At 39.2% G+C, this 20,593-nt stretch overlaps 1 protein-coding gene across 1 annotated transcript in view; it reads right to left on the bottom strand.

The window, feature by feature from the left end:
• The window catches only part of LOC142139944 (synaptonemal complex protein 1-like), a 101,728-nt gene that overhangs the window by 33,199 nt on the left and 47,936 nt on the right, over nt 1-20,593 (bottom strand). The window contains exon 6 of the mRNA XM_075197811.1: nt 19,215-19,282. Within this exon, the coding sequence (XP_075053912.1) occupies nt 19,215-19,282 (68 nt within the window). The remainder of the gene's footprint in view (nt 1-19,214; nt 19,283-20,593) is intronic.

Here is a 20,593-nt window from a genome sequence, read left to right as displayed (position 1 = left end):
GAACAATATTGTTCTCTTCTTTTCCACAAAGAATAAAGCTGTGGCAGCAGAATTTGAATGACAAATGAAGTCCATCTTAAAATTTTCATCAAAGTATTCTTGTATAGCTTTTAATTCTGGTTCAGAAAGAGAATAAGTCCACCCAAAACTTATTGATGATCTCAGTAACAGCTCAATGTCAAACTGACTTGCCAGTCATGTGTCATAAATAAGAGTATACAACATAATCAATCCCTATAATTAGAGATGTCATGCGTTAATACAATGTTCTAATGGAATTGTTATGAACCCCACAATCGCTCACCATTTAGTCCAGGGATTGAACCTGATTAGCAAAGACTTGAGCAGGATCCATAGTGCAGAGCCTGTTTGTTGTGGCTGGTGTGAATGTTATGAACCACATAATCATCAACTAATAACTTCTACACAGAGCCTATGGTGCAGGATGTTTTTCACCATTAGCAGCCGCCTTTCTTGGAACCACACTGTTCATTGATATTCGCATGTCCCCTGGACTTTACCTCACTCACAATCGATAACAACTATGCACTACTGGGGTCGAGTCAGGGAGACTCGGCACTATGGAGCAACACGCAGACAAAACAAGACAAACAGGACATAAAAGAGAATGGTCAATTGGCAAGCTTGGTCAGAGGACAGGAGATGTACACAAAGTCAATAAACAGGCCAGGAGTTCAAGGGCAGGCAGAGATCCAACAGCAAGGTCCAGTAAACACAATTAAGGTCACACGCAGAAATCCAGCACAGAGGAAAATCAAATCTCAGGCTAAAGATGCAGAAACTAGTTAAACCTAACACCAACAAGGCAATAATAGCAATGAGTGTATTTATGCAGGTCCTGCTGGGTTGGAATCACATAAGCGTAAGTATGACTGATCAGCTGCTGGCTAGAAAGCATGTGAGCAGTGAGGTATGACTGTTAAGTAATGAGCAGTGACTCTAGCAAGAGCTGGTAATCAGCTGTAATGTGGATTCTGCGTTAGCAGCTCAGGAAGCAGGGTGAGTAAGGTTGCTCAGCAACAGACACAGAACAACTCTGAAATTTAGCAAAATCTGGAATGGATATCTAAGAAAGAGCAGAAAATAAAACACAGAGCAGCAAAACCATATCAGAAAGTAAAATCTGAATACATAAAAAATATTTTGAAAAACAGGAATAAACACAACTTTTTTCATAAATACTCTTAAATCCAAATAAATAGAGGCCAGTGGTTGTGTGTCCATTTTGTAAATCAATGTATCTTATTTCTAGTCACAACAAAGTACCCAATCGCCAGTGTCTCAATATATTATTAATTCTTACAAATTTTAGACCCAAGGGTTTTTTATATGTGTGTTAATGAAAAATGGTTAGACATACTGGACCTCATGCAAAGTTTGACACATTATATGTAAAAAAACACAGGCATAAAATGGGTCCAAAAAATTATTTGTGTGCTGAGCTCAACGTATCTTAAGAGGATGATGTCAGAGATGTGTGAAGGGGAAGAGTTGAAGAGGGCTTTGAAGGTGAGAGGATTGAAATAGAAAGCTAGTGCAAGGATTTGCAGTTATGGCCCAGCAGAGTCTTGAGAAAGAAAGTCACGTTGCGCCATATAGGATGCATAGAGAGAAAAGATGGATGTAGCAGTAGGAAGTTGCAGCAGTCAAGTCCAGAGACAAAAGAATATAGAGAATATAGAGGACTTTTGATAATATTCTGAGGGAGGAAAGTGTGTATTTTGGCAATGTTTGCAAGAAGGAGGCAACAAGATAATGCAAGAGATGTGTTCAGTGATGCTAAGGGCAGAGTCAAAGATGAGACAAAGACAGCTGGCTTGGGGAACAGGAAAGAGAATGATATTGTCAGCCATGTGGGAGGCTGGAAGAGGATTTTTACCACTGGGAGGGGGGGGGGGGTGATGAAGAGCTTCATTTTGGGCATATTGAGGTTTCTCTAATGTTGGGACATCCAGATGGAAATGGTAGAAAGGTGAGGTTGATTTGTGTCCTAATCATCATCATCATCACTTTTAGTGGATGTCGAGAGAGCCTATGAGTTCAGAGAGAACATATATAAAAAGTGAAAAGCAGAGGGCCAAGAAGAGAGCCTTGAGGAACCCCAACAAATTGAGGAAGTGAAGGAGAGGATGTGTCAATAATATAGACAATGGAGGAGTGCTAAGAAAAGTAGCAGGAGAGCCAGGAGAGAACAGTGCTGCGCAGGCAAAGGAAGTGGAGGGTGTCATGGAGAAGAGGACTGTTGACTGTATCACAAGAGACAGAGAGTTAAATAAGGACAAGTAGGGAGAAGTTACCCCTCAACTTGAGTAAATCACTGGTTATGTGACGGCAGAGCAGTCTCAGTGGAGTGTAGAGGGTGAAAGCCAAATTGCAGAAGATTGAGAACAGAGTGAATGGAATGAAAGTGGGTCAGGTGGCTGTATACAAGTAATTTAAATAGTTTGAAAGCAAAAGGGAGAAAAGAAACAGAAAGATAGCTGGAGAGAGAGGTAGGGTAGAGAGACTGTTTATTAAGGATAGGAGAGATCTGCACATGTTTTCAGATGGAAGGGAAGGTGCCAGTGGAGAGTAACAGGTTTAAGAGATGATCTAGATGATGGCAAAAATGGGGGGGATATGGAGGAGTGGAATTCCCCCTGTTTAAGAGGACAGGGGGAATAGGGAGAAATGAGAAAACTTCATCTTCAGCAACAGGAGATAAAGAACTGAGGGTGAGTATTTGTGTGGAGGAGAAGATGGGTTTGGGGTGATGGATCTAGCGACGAGAGATTTCTTTGCAGATAGTACTTATTTTTTCTTTTAAGTAGGGCAATAAAGGAAGGCTGGTGGGAGTAGTCAAAGAAGCAAGTTGATGGTAACAAAGAGGTAATAGAGATTGGCCACTTGTGTGGATATTAAAGCTATAAAGTAGGCTTGCTTGGCGAGAGAGAAGGCAATATAGTAAGAAGACAGGATAAATTTGCTCACCGTAGGGAGCACTATGTGGTCTGTTTGGAGTGCAAGGGTTGGAGTCTGGATCATTGGAGATGGTGTGAGGTTCCTAGAGCTGCATTGTGTAGGTCTCTGGTGCAGGAGAAAACCTCATCTTCACTAATAAGAGATAAATAACTGAAGGTGGGTATGTGAGTGGAGGAGAAGATGGGTTTGGGGTGATGGATCTAGCGATAAGAACTTTCTTTACATATAGTGTTGATTTTACCTTTTAGGTAGATAGCAGTAAGTCAATAAAGAAAGGATGGTGGGAGTGGTCAAAAAAGCAAGTTGACGTTGACAGGGGTTTATCAATTAGGTGGACATTAGCGATATAAAGTAGATTTAGTTGGTGGGAGAGAAGGCAATATAGTAAGAAGGCAGGATAAATTTGTAATGAAGGAAATCAGAGTTGGAGTGAGGTCATCTATAGTGGTGCTCAGCGTAGGGAGCGCTTTATGGGGTATGTTTGGAGTGCCAAGGTTGGAGTTTGGATCGTTGGAGATGGTGTGTGGTTCCTCTAGGTCTGTGGTGGAGGAGGTGAGTGAGAAAGAGGAATAAGGAGGGACATATGTGGGGATTAAGTTCTAGGTTATATAAATAAAAGATAACTTCCTTACTTCCATTTTAACATTGCATTAAAACAAGACAGCTTGTCTAATTATGTGATTTGATTATGTAATATATTCTCATTTATGTATAATGCCTGATTTGCCAGGTAGTTTAACATTATAGTTAAATACCCAATGAACTTGCAAAAGTCCACCAGAGAAGAAATGTGTTGGCTATATACAATACAGCCCATTCTATATAGTATATTTCATACAATTTAAGGACGTGGAAAGTTTAGCTGTCCAGATCACGGAACAGAGAGCTGGGCATTCCCCTGCTAGTGACAAAAGCTAATTATGAAAGCAGTTTTGCCCCAGCCACAGAGTGTGTATGGACAAAAGAGGACTGAACATAAAGTATTTTGCTCCCTGCATATATATTGTTGCTGACCACTTCCCCTTCTTCTTGTTTTGTAGATGAACACTGGATGAAAGAGACGCAAATAAGTAATTTGAGGACATGGATTATACTAACATTACTAAAACCAAGAATGGGATTTATACCATGAGATAAATGGGGCACAGAATCGTTGCACACGCGCCCATGTACTTTGATGCAGCAAATCTTACTTTTATGTATTTTTTTTTTATTGATGAGATTTGAATTTTATGCCTTTTTATATGAATGTCATAGTTATATGGGATACAAAAAATATTTACTATTATATGTTATAGTTACATATTTTCACATATATGATTAGGTCCTTATATATTACTGTTATGTTTATCAATTTTAAGTTTCATATTTTCTTATCTTTTTTTTTTATTTGGGTACTTTTAATTATTTACTACTGAACACCAATGTGAGGCAGTAAATAACAGGATTTATACTTACGATAAATCTCTTTCTCTGAGTCCATCTGGGGGACACCGCTTAACCATGGGGTTGAGTAGGGAGGGGAGGAGTCTGGCACCTAAAGAGTTAACTTTCTTCCTGCTGACAGCATATCCCTCCCACCAATTCCCCACATACCTCAGTTTGATTACCAAAGCCCTAGGACAAGAGGCTAATCAACCAAGATACAACCCTCAACAGAGGGGGGAGTGGAGAGAAAAGAAAAAGGGGGGGACCGCAGTGTCCCCCAGATGGACTCAGAGAAAGAGATTTATCGTAAGTATAAATCCTGTTTTCTCTTTCATCCATCTGGGGGACACTGCTTAACCATGGGGACTTACTAAAGCAATCCCTCTGAAGGGTGGGACCGCTCTGATCTCCTTGCACGTAGAACACTACGGCCAAAGGAGGCGTCCCCAGACGCAATACATTAAATTGGTAGAATTTCGTAAAGGTATGGACCGAGGACCAGGTGGCTGCCCTGCACAGATGGTCCACCGTGGCTCCATTCCGTGCCGCCCAAGACGCCCCAAACGGGTAGAATGGGCAACAATACGTTTTGGCACAGGGAGATTAATACGGACATAAGCCTCCCTGATAGTCAGGGTAAGCCATCTGGCAATAGTTTGCTTAGATGCTGGCCATCCCCGCTTAGAAAAGTCAAATAATACAAATAGAGAATCTGTCTTACGTATCTTTGCAGATCTCTTAACACATATACGTAATGCCCTCACTACGTCCAACATTTATTTGTTCCCGTTCCAGGAGACTGAGGCTCCTCTCTGAACACTGGAACAACTATTTCCTAATTAATATGGAACCTGAGATCACCTTAGGGAGAAAGGACAGAATAGTCCTTAAACTGCTCTGTCCTCATTTTTATTGTGGAAGTACACTGACAAAGCTGATACCTGAACCTTTAAGGTTCCTAGTTTAAGCTCCGCCTCTAAACCACACTGTAAGAAGGCAGAAATCTAGCCAGACCAAAGGATCTAGAATTGTAAGCCCTCTTCTTACACCATTTTATATATACATGCCAGATGCGTTGGCGGATCCTGGCCGAAACTGGCTTCCTGGCACTTAGGAGGGTGCCTACCACACCCCCCGAGAACCCTCTCGCTTTCCACAGACTGGATTCGAAGGCTCCACCATCAAATTCAGCCGGTTCAGATTTAGATGTAAGAACGGTCCCAGGGTCAGTAGATGGCTCCGTAGCCCTACTGGAGTTACCAGAAAGACTGGCATTGTTAGGACGTCCACTGCACTGTCAGTGGATCTCTTGATCTTGTGCAGAACTCTGGGATTTCCCTGCCTTTTGTTCGGTTGTCCTCCAACAACCACCCGCTGAGGACTTACTTCCTCCGCTGGTACTTCCAACCAAAGAAGGTCCCTGCCTGCTTCCTCCGAATGTCCCACCAAAGACATCTGGGGTGGATCCATGCGTAGGGTAGGGTCACGAAAGATGTCACCATCTTTTTTAGCAGCTCCAAAGACCTGGGTACTGACAGCTTCTTGCCTGACAGGACCCTGCCTATCCACTCCAACAGGGACCTTAACCTGTCCTGTGGAGGAAACATTCTGCTGCGTGCTAAGTCCCTTACTAGTCCCAAGAAACTCATTCTTAGACAAGGGATTCCCTGTGACCCTATAACACTCCAGAGGTTCAGCCCCGGACTGAACGACCCTTCTGGCTTCTGCACGACAATTGGGTTTGATTAAAACCCTTTCCTCCTCTGGTACCTCCAAACCTGTATAGCTTTGTTTAAACGAAGCCAATCGGCAGCCATGAGCTTTCTCTGTCTTGACTAAGGACAGTGAGGAATACAGTTAATGAAAACTTGAGACGAACTGGCCCCATGATTCTATCATGATATCCTGGACTTACCCGTCCGCCGAGGACTCTGTCTACTGCTGGGCGAACCCAAACAGTCGTCCTCCCACCCCACCCTCTGTGACCAGAGGTGGGTGGTAGTCATGCTGCTGGTCTATCCGGCAGCTTAGCAGAAGGGGCCTTTCCTGCTGCAGGGGCAAAGGATGACCTTCCTCTACGGGACTGTCTCCTGGTTCCAACGGCCCCTGAACTGGTAGTCTGGCCTCTGCCAGACCCGCCCCCGTAAAAAGGCTGTCTGAAAGAGCTAAACCTAGGCTTAGCCCTAGGTTTTGGAGCATCTACAGGCAAGGACGTCTTCTTACCCCCTTAAATGCCTGTAAAATCCAGGAGTCCAACTCTGGACCAAATAGCATCCCACCCGTATACGGGATGGATTCTAACGCCTTTTTTGACTCTGAATCCGCATTCCAAGTCCTTAACCATAACGCCCTTCTAGCTACTATAGCTGTAGCCAAAATAGACGATGACATGAAGGGCGAATTGTGGGCCACTTCATATACGTAGCCTGCTGCTTCCTTCAGCTGCATGGCCAGAGGTTGAAGATCTGAATCCTGCAGAGCGGATTCAAACTGCCCTGCCCAGGCTTCCATAGCCCTAGCTACCCAGGTAGCAGATAATGCTGGTCTGAGGCTAGTACCGGCGGCCAAGAAGACCGACTTCAGCAGGGATTCTAATTTACGGTCGGTCGCATCCTGTAAGGCCGCTGACCCCGGTACAGGTAGTGCGGTCTGGCGAACCAATCTCGCCACAGGCGCATCCACCTTCGCCACTTGTTCCCAACAGGTCATATCCTCCTCTTGGAGAGGATATAATGAGCCAAACTTCTTTGGCATAGAGAACCTTTTATCTGGATATTTCCAAGAGGCCTCTACCATATCTCTCAACTCAGCTGAGGGAGGAAACCTGACCACCTGTTTAGACACTTTTTTAAAGAGAGAGCGGTCCAAGAACTGCGTCTCCTCCAATTCAACAAATCCCAGGATCTGACGAACTGCTTTAACCAGATCGTCCATACCCTGGTGTCTAGAGTTTCCTTCTGACTCTATTATGGACAAGTCTGAATCGTCCATCCATTCCCCTTCCTCCTCTGAGGAACTCTCAGAGTCAGACACTGACCACAGCGCCTTAGCTGGTCTACGTCTTTTAATACTACATTTATGTCTGGGATTCTCCAGAAGTTGGTTAAGTCGGTCCAGGCCTTTAGCCACTGCTGACCAACCCACCTCTCCTATCTGGGATCCCCCAGGGAGGGCCGGGGAGGGATTTAATCCGACCCCTGGGAAAAAATGACTCCTCTGTCATTCCTCCTGTTATACCCTGAGAAGCCACTGAGGTAGATGGGATCTCTACAGGTTTCGATAACAGTTTAACAACTGTATCAACCCCTTGTGACAGGGTAGCCGCCCATTCGGGGGGTTCTACCGTCCGAATGGAGCTGTCTTTAGGCTGCAGTTTCACAGGAGCCACAGTGCAAGCAGCACAGAGCCCCCCCCCTGATCCAGCCGTTCACCTGTTAATTTAATATTACATTTTGAACAGACAATATGTTTGGTACATGCTGTTTTACTTTTATCTGCCATCATAAGAAAAAGAAAACTGAATCACGTCTCATATACACAAACACTTCTCCAGAAATTATCAGAAAATACAGATTAAGTTATTTAACATATCATAGTATTTCTGACTACATAAGACAGGTTTGGAGAACTTTCTAGTTTTCTTTAAACAACAGTTCTCTCAACACATCATAGTCTTAGTTAATACACATGTATACATATGCACACATACACACAGAAGAAACCAAGTGATACTTAGCGGGGAAGATATGTGTCAGCAATGCACTTCTCTCCAAATGACTGCTGCATCTGTCCTCCTTTTGAACTTTGGCCAAAAAGGGATCTTCCACGTGCTCACTCAGCGGGGGAGGGGAAGAGGTGCTTCTCAACACATTCCCCTACCACTGGAATCTCCTTCTGTGTCTCTGCTAACAGCGATTTCCCCTTTCTACTTAGATGAAATCCTGTTGCTTTATCTTTCTCACATTTTGCTACCACACCGCAAAATACAGGTACATATTCATCTATGAACCAGTCAAAAGATAGTATTTCTGTTCCTTTTCCTCTATATAGAGAGTATAAGGTATAATTAGCCAAGCTGAAAGGCTGCAGCAGGTTTTTCAGTAATGACTGCAATTAGCACAGAACACCTGGGCCCATTTAGCATTACATTTGGAACAGACAATATGTTTGGCACGCCCAAACACTTCCACAACCTTTATCAGAAAATACAGACTAGGTTATTTAACATATCATAGTATTTCTGATTAAATAAGACAGGTTTGGAGAGCTTTATAGTTTTCCTTAAACACAGTTCTCTCAACACCTCATTGTCTTATAATACACATGCATACACAGAAGAAACAAAGTGATACTTAGCGTGGAAGATATGTGTCAACAGTGCACTTCTCTCCAAATGACTGCTGCATCTGTCCTCCTTTTGAACTTTGGCGCCAAAAGGGATCTTCCACGTGCTCACTCAGCTGGGGGGGAAGAGGTGTTCCTCAAACACATTCCCCTACCACTGGAATCTCTTTCTGTGTTTTTCATTAACAGCGATCAGCCCTTTCTGTATTTAGGGGAAATCCTGTTAGAATGTGTTCCCCGCACAGCGCTATCACTAGCGCACCATCCTTCAAGCTCCCCCTATCCTCCCATAGGAGGAGGGGATTTGGTACACTCCAGCTGGCTCCCAGGGAACGACAGCAGTAATGGCGCTTTCTGCCTAATGGCAGCACCCGTCCTGCTATCAGCGGGGAGAGTCTCTTGTTGACTGCTTCCCGCTGTTTGAGAAGCGCTTTCCGTCCTCTGTCTGCGGGGCCGCCCCCGCTAGCAGGCGCTTCTCCCACGAGTCAGCTCTGTTGCAAACAGAGCCTCTCGTTGCTATCAACAAAACAAACTTTGAAAAGAAAGAAAAAACCTATTAGCAGTGAACAGCGTTCACTGAGGAGCTCTTCTGATGCACAGCCCTTCTCCTAGGGCACCCAATTCAAACTGAGGTATGTGGGGAATTGGTGGGAGGGATATGCTGTCAGCAGGAAGAAAGTTAACTCTGTAGGTGCCAGACTCCTCCCCTCCCTACTCAACCCCATGGTTAAGCAGTGTCCCCCAGATGGATGAAAGAGAAATTTAGGTTTCATACTATAAAGGAAGTGCTGTGTTTTTATGATTGAGTCTTGTATTGTTACAATTGAATCTCACCCATCCATTTTCCCACTATGTCATAGTACAATTAAAAACGTAGCATGCAACTTGGATGACATTAGGTTGGGCCACCCAGTACATTCATGTGCCCAATATAACGCATTGAAAGGGTTTTTGATGTAACTTCTTTGGTTAAAAGTTGCTGATATATTGTTGTGTTCCTTACCCACTATGTACTCACCCCCCCTCCCCTTTTACCCATTTGTTTATTGTCCTTCCCTCCTCCCCACCCCCCCTTTTTTATTTCTGTACCCCTTAAAAACGTATGCAAAATTTAATAAAAACTTTTAAAGGAAAAAAACGTAGCATGCAAATCATCATAGTCTAAATAAAAATATATATAGTCATAGTTTTCTTTTATTATAATTAGATAATTATTTCTGAAGCCAAGAGTATCAACCTAGGCAATATAAATAAATAAAAATCACAAGAAATTGGTTCAGTTAGAACCTATGGCAAGTTTCAAGAGAATATGAACCACATAGCCTTAAAGTTACTTCCAGACATTTCATTTTGGCTCTTGGATTCATAATGAGTCCCCACCGTGGAATAACTTTAATTTACCATTATAGAGCAATTATACACCTCCTGCATATCGAACTAGACATTGGTTAATTTCTGAAAAAACATCAGGTATAAGGTTTAGTTATTTTCTATTAGAGCATGTGCACTGCAAAAAAACTACTCTTTTGCAGCACTTGAATGATCTGATTATCCAGATATCTGTTTAAGATTGGTTAATTTTGCCTTCTGTGTTGCTTTTAAAAAAATGTTATGTTTGACTTCATATGTATTTATATGTTGTTTTATATATTTATATGTGGCCATTTGATAGACACTTATTGTATTTGCAACTTCTGTCTTTGTTGAAAAGTCTTGCTAATTATCAGTTCAACTACACAGCCTCTCCCAGTACCTACTCAGCTGGATGTTGATTAACAGGGCAATTAGATTGGATTTTGTTTGACTATAAAAAGCAGACTACATGGAGAGGAACCGTTATATGCTTCTGATTAAACTGTGATTTAACCACAGAGAAGCATGTTAAGTTGATTCTATTGTTTACTGGATTTTATATCATCAGCACAAGGACACCATTGCTACATTTCTTAAGGGAAAAATAAAAGCCTCTTTAAAAGCGAAGATTCCTGTATTATCAAAATCCTTTTAGCGCGGACTGGTCGGAATCCGCTTACTAACTTGGAGCTGGCTGAGATTTACTACACTGTTCGCTTTAAGTATTTAAGCCTAAAAAGGAAAGCAAAAGAGCAAAATTCCCTAAATTTTGGTTCTCTCACCATATATTATGACTTTCATCATTTTAGGTCCTTGCAGATATAGGACTGGCTTTTCCTGAATTGCAGGCTATAAGTGTACCCATATTTCCATTTTAAATTGTTATTATACTGGTATATTTCTAACATTTTATACATAAACTAAGCAATAAAACTGGATATTATTCTTACATAAAAGGTTTTTATTGTGTTTGTCTGAATATTACATAACGCTCACCAAATACTCTTGCTACTTTTTGGTTGTCTACAGTTTTCTCCTGGTGTTGCTGCTTTATTGTATTTGATGTGCTTAGTGCCATATGGTTCATTGTTTATTGATTTTTGTTTGAGTTTACACTCCTCATTTCAATGTAACAAATCATCGCCTCTAATTTGTTAAGAAACTGCTCCTCCTTAAGTTTAACTTCTCACAAAAGGTTAACACAGTGAAGCAATACATCTCTTCTATGAATTCGTTTGGAGCAAAAAGAACATCAAATGATAAAATTAGAATCTAACATACAAAAAAGTTACAATACTTACAAATAATAAAAACTAATAATAAAGATGACTTATAACATACGGCAAAAGAAATGATAAAATAAAAGGAGAAAAATACAGAAAGTAATAAACTACATCTGAGCTTATACCAGCTAAGCCAGGAACTGCTATGGAAAGGTGGATATCTTACAATTTGACTGACCAACAAAGAATGATAATAGTTATTAGGTGATCTGATCTTTTAAAGAATCTTTCTCACCTACTGCCCCCCTCCCCATCTTACTGTTGTATAGGACTGTGAGTGGTCAGCTAGGCTGATGACAGAGTTTTAGAGCCTGGGTTCTCAACTCACTTTTTAACTCCAATTCTTAACATATCTTTTCTAGTGAGTGTCATACAAACCCAATTTTAAAATGAATCAAGCCAGTGTAAATTTACGAATGTGCAAATATAAAAACAGATCTATGGAAAGTTGATTAGTTGAAGTAATAATAATTTACTCTCAACTTCTCTCAAAGCACATTTCATTTGTGTGTGGACTGCAGGCCACCCCTTTGAGATCTGGGGTAAATGTATCAAGCTGAGAGTTTTCCAGTGAGTTTGAAAATCCAATCAGATTCTAGCCATAATTTATTTTGTACATTCTACAAAATGACAGCTAGAATCTGATTGGTTGCTATAGGCAACATCTCCACTTTCCAAACCCGCTGGAAAACTCTCAGCTTGATACATTGGAGCTCTTTGAAGATGCACTGTTCCCCCGTAGGTGATAAAGTCATCTCATAGTTGAAGTCATTTTGCATTCCAATACATGTCACAGAATAATATAGGCAGAATTATTCCTGGTATCACATTTTGTACATTCATATGTAGCTCAATATTTTATTTGACCCTACACCATGACATACTAAAACCTAAAAACAAATGCAATAAGGTATATAACACTTGTGGATTACCAGTTTATAAAATTGGAGAAGTTTTATTTTAATGACTAAAGTGGTCGTGAGCCTTAAAATGCACTAGGCAGAAAAGAATGTATATTTCCACACATTAAAAATGTTGCTGTTTGTAATAAGGCTTAGTGGAGGGACTATTCTGAAACTTGTGGCAAAAAAAAAGGTTCTGTTGCTAACTTTTTCCTTTGCACAAGTTTCCATAAGGTTTTTACACCTCAGTAGAAATACATTTTCTCACATTATGCTATGTGTTGGTTACACTAGGAATAACTTACATCAATCACCATTTTCCCATACCAAGCCACACAACTTCTACAGTTTACGTAGTCACAATTCCAAAATCAGTCTTAATAACCTATGCCCAGGTGAATTTTATACTGTTTATTCAGAGACAAAAAAGGTACAACTTAATAGAAGCAGGTTTTTGGATGCAGCTGACATATGAAGCTTCTCTACAGCACACATTTTGGATCCCAGCCACCATTTGATCAGTCATACTTGAAATATGACCACTTACCTGTTGCTAATAAGAATTTTGAAGAATCTGTATCTTCTTCTCTGTGCTGTCAGATGAAGAAAGGGTGCTCTGGATTTCCATGTCTTCAGCCAGCTAACATGGGAAGCATAGATGAAACGGTTATACTCAACATAGTAATAAATCACTGCCTGGAGTTGCCTTTAGCTTTCTCTGTGTAGTTGGAAAGTGGAGATAAGGTTGCAGTAGTTTATTACTATGATTCTTTGTTCTCCATGTCAGCTGCTTCCAATTTTAGGTAGCCAAGGCAGTGCTTTGGACTTTGCGTTTATTTTACTTATGGTATCATTAAGGATCGATGGTGCAGTGAGAGGAGACGTTTCCTCTTGTGTGCCAATATATTATTATTATTATCATTTATTTATATAACGCCAGAATATTCTGTAGCGCTTTACAATTAAGAACAAACACAGTAATAAAATTAAATTGGGTGTTAACAGACAAATTGGTAAGAGGTCTTTGCTCGCAAGCTTACAATCAATAAGAATTTCTTCCCCCCTACTATGTATAGTTTCGGTGCTGTGGTTGACCAAGAGACATCTTTGCTGACAGACACATTGGGCCTGATTCATTAAGGAAAGTAAAGCAAAAAAAAGAGTAACTTTGGACCTTGGCAAAATCATGTTGCATTGGAGGGCATTGGAGGACAGATTTATAATTGGAGTAGAGCATGTCTTAGATCAACTTTTAATGTCAGTGTAAAAATAAAGCTATCAAGTATTTGTGTCCTACATGAAAAAACAGCCAGTATTTTCCGTATGTGCAAAAAAATAAACTCATTTGCACCCCTTGCATTGCAATTGTGAAGGTCCAAAGTTAATGATTTTCTTGCTTTACATTTATTAATGAATCAAGCCCATTATGTAAAGTAGAGCCCCCAAACCTGCACATGCTTCAGTGCAATCCTTACAGAAAGCATATCTAATGGAAAAACTTAGTGTTCCTTGTACATTTATAAAACTACAGTCATGAGCAAAAGTTTTGAGAATGACTGAAATATTATTTTTCACAAAGTCTGCCACCTCAATTTTTATGATGGCAATTTGCATATACTCCAGAATGCCATGAAGAGTGATCAGATGAATTGCAATTCATTTCAAAGTCCCTCTTTTCCATCCCAAAAATAACATTCCCACTGCATATCAGCCCTGCCACAAAAGGACCAGCTGATATCAGGTCAGTGATTCTCTCGTTAACAAAGGTGAGAATGTTGATGAGTACAGGGCTGGAGATCACTCTGTCATCCTGATTGAGGTAGAATAACAGACTGTGGGCTTTAAAAAGAGGGTGGTGCTTGAAATCATTGTTCTTCATCTGTTAACCATGGTTAACTGCAAGGAAACACAAACAGTCATCAATGCTTTGCACAATAAGGGCATCACAGGCAAGGATATTGCTGCTAGTAAGATTGCACCTAAATCAACCATTTATCGGATCATCAAGAACTTCAAGGAGAGAGGTTCAATAGTTGTGAAGAAGGCTCCAGAGCATCTAAGAACATCCAGCAAGCACCAGGACTGTCTCCTAAAGTTAATTCAGCTGCGGGATCGGGGCACCGCCAGAGCAGAGCTTGCTCAGGAATTGGAACAGTCAGGTGTGAGTACATCTGCATGCACAGTGAGGCGAAGACTTTTTGAGGATAGCCTGCTATCAAGAAGGTCAGCAAAGAAGCTATTTATCTCCAGGAAAAAACTTCAGGGACAGACTGATATTCTGCAAAAGGTTCAGGGATTTGACTGCTGAGGACTGGAGTAAAGTCATTTTCTCGGATGAATCCCCTTTAAGATTGTTTACGGCATCTGGAAAAACGCTTGTCCAGGAGAAGGAAAAGTGAGCGCTACCATCAGTACTGTGTCATGCCAACAGTAAAGCATCCTGAGACCGTTCATGGGTGGGGTTGCTTCTCAGCCAAGGGAGTGGGCTCACTCACAATTTTGTCTAAGAACACAGCCATGAAAAAAGAATGGTACCAAAACATCCTCCAAGAGCAACTTCTCCCAACCATCCAAGAACAGTTTGGTGATGAACAATGCCTTTTCCAGCATGATGGAGCACCTTGCTATAAGGCAAAAGTAAAAACTAAGTGGCTTGGGGATCAAAACATCGAAATTTTGGGTCCATGGCCAGGAAACTGACCAGACCTTAATCCTATTGAGAACTTGTGGTCAATCCTCAAGAGGTGGCTGAACACAGAAAAACCCACAAATTCTGACAAAGCATTGATTAGGCAAGAATGGGTGGCCTTTAGTCAGTATGTGGCCCAGAAGTTGATTGACAGCACGCCGGGTGAATTCCAGAGGTCTTCAAAAAGAAGGGTCAACACTGCAAATATTGACTCTTTGTATAAACTTAATGTAATTGTCAATAAAAGCCTTTGAAACTTATGAAATGCTTGTAATTTTACTTCAGTATACCATAGCAACATCTGACAAAAAAGATCTAAAAACACTGAAGCAGCAATATATGTGTCATTCTCAAAACTTTTGGCCATGACTGTACATAAAAAAAAAGTGAAAAATGAAAACAAAACTGAGAATGTTTTAGGAAATTTCATTAAATTATGCCCATCACAATAATTTTATAACAAAAATACATCCAATCATGTAAGATTTCATCAAATATGATTACATCAGAAGAAAAAATAGTTGATTGGGTAACGTTTCTATAATTTTTATACCGGTGACCTGCCAAAGTCAAATTAAACATTAAAGTTTGTATACAAACGACAAAAAGAGAGGAAGATATGCAAGTGCACTTACTTGTACGCATAGTGGATTTCAAGGTGAGCGCTCACTTAGCAGTCTTTGGAACTGCTCAGAAAAATCATTCTGCACCTAGTTTTGCATATATACCTGATAATGTCCATGGTGAAAATAGTAACACTTAAAAGTCCAACCTATAAACACTTTATTCATTTAAGCTTTTAGTTTTTTTCCTACTACTGCTCAATTTAGCTGCATTTATTTTTTAAAATAATCATGAGTGAGAGTTTTTTATATTATTCCCTGTAGACTGTCAAGAAGAATTTCCATTGGATTGCATTAAAAAAAAGATGTTTTTTTTAATAAAGTGGCACAATATGGATTTCTGGGGAGATTGTTTATTGTTTGATTCAAGTTCATTTTTAAAATACCAAAATAGCAGCTATACAAAGTATTCTAGATGCCCCTATTGATACTATGTTTGTATAAAAGGTAGGGTATTTAAACATAGTCCAGGGAAGAAGTTGATGACAAAGGGCCTGATTCATTAAGAAAAGTTAAGCAAAAGTAAGTAAAGCAAAACCATGTTGCAATGGAGTGGGAGGTAAATTTAAAATGTGATGGCAGATTTATATTTGAGGTAGAGTTCATGTCCTAGATCAACTTTAAATTTCAGTGCACAACTAAGCTATCAAGTATTTGTGTGCTTACATGAAAAAGCAGCCAGTATTTTTCTTATGTGCACAATTATAAACTCATTTGCACCCCTTGCATTGCCACATGGTTTTGTCCAGAAAATTTGAGTAAGAAAACTTACTCAATTTTTTGCTTAACTTTCCTTAATGAATCAGGCCCAACGACAGTAGCATTTTTACTCTGCAAGCATCTATGTGCTAGACGTAAGTTGATAATTAGAACTAGCATACTGTATGTTTGCTCTTGAAGCATCTACACGCTAGGCTTTAAGATGGACACGTTTTTAAGATAAGAGCATCTCAAAATACACATGGAAAAGTGCAAGTACTCTTTTTTGCATCTACATTCTTGTGAGTATTTTTACTTTCAACTTTAAATGAGACGCATTGTTTTTAAGAATATTTTTTTTACTTGGGTACCAAAAATTATTTTCCCAAGGGGTGTCTAGAATATTTTGCAAAGCTGCTATTTTGGCATTTGTTTTGGAATCTGTTTTTGCTCATGTACTGCAGTTGGGTCATTCAATGTCAGTTCACCCAGGCCATGACACTCGCCAACTCAGATTTTCATGAAACTTGGTACACTTGATACTACCACATATCTAATAACCAATCTAAAATTTATCTTCTCTAGGCCTCAGTTTCTGAGATATAGAGGGTCAAAGTTATGTAAAATTGCCACTCCTGATTCTCCGTTTTTAGTGTGATATGTAAAAAAAATTCACATCTCAGTGCCTAATCCACATATCCTTTGTCAATCACAATATGGGGAGAGAAAAAAAAGTTTTATCAATCTTGCATTACTCTGAGAGCTATCAAAAAATAATTTAGTTAAAATTTCAAGACTTTTTTAGATGAAAATATCCTGGTGTTCAATAAGCATTATCAACATGAGGTAGAGGAGTTAACATGTTCCTTTAAAAGACTATAAAAGAAAAATAATGGGATTTTGATTGCCTGTATGAGTTTTTAATGTTTATTTAAAATTTTCTCTTTGAAACCAAAAATAAATTAGTTATAATTTTGAACACCAGGTATTTCCCTTTTGGAATTTTAAATGTCACCATTAAACTCCTCATAAAAATTACCCCTATAAGGCCCACTTGCCCCTCTTGATTGCTTTTCTGTAATTTCTGAAACGATAGTAGATGACAGCATTCTCAAAAGGTGATGCCAATCAAGGCAGGTAGGGACATGTTTCAGCCTCATTCTTGCTGAGCCTGCACTGTGGTGAGTCCTTTGATATCTGTTTTAGAGTAAAAGTGTTCTGTATCAGAAGATATCGATATACTAGAATGTTATTTATTTTTCACGTGGTTATTTTGTGTTTAATTCTCCTGAGCTGCGAGCTGTAATCCAGCGAGTAAATTACCGTATTAACGGTTTTTACGCGCAGATTACCGTATTAACGGTAATATTTTTCGAGCGCTCGATTTTTGGCGATCACGCCATCAATTGAATACCCCCCTCAGAGTCATGCAAGATTGATAAAACTTTTTTTCTGGAATTCTCATTTTGTGATTGACAAAGGATAAAAATTTCAAAGTGATGTGTGGATTAGTCACTGAGATGTGAATTTTTTTATGAAACATATCACACTAAAAACAGAGAATCAGGAGTGGCATTTCTGAGCAATTTTACATAACTTTGACCCCCTATCTCAGAAACTATGAGGCCTAGAGAAGATAAATATTACATGGGTTAGTAGATATGTGGTAGTATCAAGTGTACCAAGTTTCATGAAAATCTGAGTCAGTGGGTGTCATAATGAAATTTTTCTGTGTGATTTGACATGAAATGACCAAGGTATATTATTGTGTTAAACAGGGACGTCAACATTTAATTGATACATCCTTTAGTTGGACACTCAACTTTTTCCATCACTTAAAATATTGAACATTCCCCAGATTTTCAGCCAATCTCTTTGGGTTTTAATAATTTTGACATTGTCTCTGGAAATGTCCATTATTTCTATATAGTTGACAAAGAGCAGTTCATTTTTCCAAGCACTAAATGCACATGTAATGAGTTCTTTAGAGAAAATGTTTGCACCTTGACTATCTCTGTTTGGTCCTTTATGAACTGCTCCATTTCGTTAGCCAAAAGTTTCCCCCAGCAATATAGCACGGTGGTATAGTGGTTAGCACTTCTGCCTCACAGCACTGGGGTCATGAGTTCAATTCCCGACTATGGCCTTATCTATGTGAAGCTTGTTCTCCCATTGTTTGCGTGGATTTCCACCGGGTGCTCCGGTTTCCCCCCACAGTCCAAAAACATACTGGTAGATTAACTGGCTGCTATCAAATTAACCATAGTCTCTCTCTCAGTCTGTGTGTGTGTGCGTACGTTAGGGGATTTAGACTGAGCTCCAATGGTTCAGGGACTGAGGTGTGTTCTCTGTCTGTGTGTGTGTGTGTGCGTGCGTACGTTAGGGGATTTAGACTCCAATGGTTCAGGGACTGAGGTGAGTGTGTTCTCTGTACAGCTCTGCGGAATTAGTGGCGCTATATAAATAGTTGATGATGATGATTTACTGAATAAATGTTCATGATTTATTAGTACAATTGTATATTGACTAAAAAGCTCTATGCCTCTATATTCTCTATCTTTTGTACATTTAATCAAATGCTAACATAGAATGTAAGGCTTTTGCTTGTCTAGTACATGACAAATAACAACTGTAAAAGTCACTTTACATGTGGATATAACAAACATATTTAAAGTAATTCATAACTATATGTATCTCCCATATTTCTCATTTTAGCTTTCTTTGTTAGTCCTATCCTACTTGTCTATCAGTACAAATTTCTTACAAATCATATAGTGAAAACATTGTTTTTTCCTGGTATCTACTTTGTTGGAATGACTATAAACTTATTCATAAGCAATTTTAGAACAAATGTAACCGCACAATTTAACAATTTATCTCTAATTACAAGTAATTCTTCAGTTTAGCTTACTGGTTTACTAAGTCTTCATTTTCATGGACCACATCTTCCAACTTTAATCTCAAACTTCCATTTTCAAACTAGATAACAAACAAATACATTACTGAGAAAGTAGTTCTTAAGATTTGAAAAGGGAAATAGTTATCCTTATTTTATAACTGTTTTTCAAAAGCATATTGAGGAACAGAATGTGAATTGGAATAAGTGCCACATTCATATATTTTCTTACAATAAATATATTGACAATCTTATGATCAATATGTCACACTTAAATACTGTAAAACCTATCTTCATATACTGAGATCCCATTAAATGCTCCTCCAACAACACTGCTATTTTTACCCCTGTGCAAGTCAATCAGCATGGGAAAATAGGGTCATCTTGAAGTAAAAAACTATAATTATTTTTTTTTTTTGGGGGGGGAGCAAGAATGTAGTTTACAGAATTCAAGGGACATAGATAGATGGACAGATGTATAGACAGACAGAGACAGACAGACAGACAGACAGATAGATAGATAGATAGATAGATAGATAGATAGATAGATAGATAGATAGATAGATAGATAGACAGGCTTTGTCCCATATCGGCCATTAAGCTGTACTACAGTATCTCTATCTTTGAGCTTACTTTGGTCCAGCTACTACAGCTAACTTACAATAATTTAGTGCATACTACTTACTGGAGCATTGTGGGAAGAGCTTTTAAAAGCTCTGTTACCTAAATGTAACAGAGACACTTGGCCAATTATCCACTTTCTCATGCCCACAAAAATAGTTTTTCTAAATATTATTTTTTTTACATTCATTCTAATAGAATCAAAGGTGCATTTTCAACATTGTTAAATGATAATAAATATTCTGAAAATATAAATACAATAGAAATGGAACACAGACTGATAGTACTCTTAAAGATAAGACCCAAAAGTTGAAAGTGTATGGATGTGTTGCCTTTTACAGCCACCTCCCTGCCACTTTATTTATTATTTTGCAATAACTTTTTATTGCCAAAAATGAATAAAAATATACAAATGTGTAAATAAAGGGCAATCAAACAAATTGTCATACAAAATGGATGTAAGAAAAGTTGAGTAAAAATAATTCTCATGAAATCCAGTAAAGAACAAGTTCTAAGTTCCAACCTTAAATCAGCCAATTTTATAAAGTATGACTTACATGAAATTAGGGAGTATATTTACTAAACTTCAGGTTTAAAAAAAATGTAGAGATGTTGCCTATAGCAACCAATCAGATTCTAACTATCATTTATTTAGTACAGTCTACCAGTCTACAGAATGACAGCTAGAATCTGATTGGTTGCTATAGGCAACATCTCCACTTTTTTAAACCCGCAGATTAGTAAATATACCCCTAAAAGCACTAGTTCACTAA

This window comes from Mixophyes fleayi, chromosome 2, assembly GCF_038048845.1.
Source record: "Mixophyes fleayi isolate aMixFle1 chromosome 2, aMixFle1.hap1, whole genome shotgun sequence".
NCBI classification, from domain to species: Eukaryota; Metazoa; Chordata; class Amphibia; order Anura; family Limnodynastidae; genus Mixophyes; species Mixophyes fleayi.
This window is presented reverse-complemented; position numbering and strand designations above follow the sequence as displayed.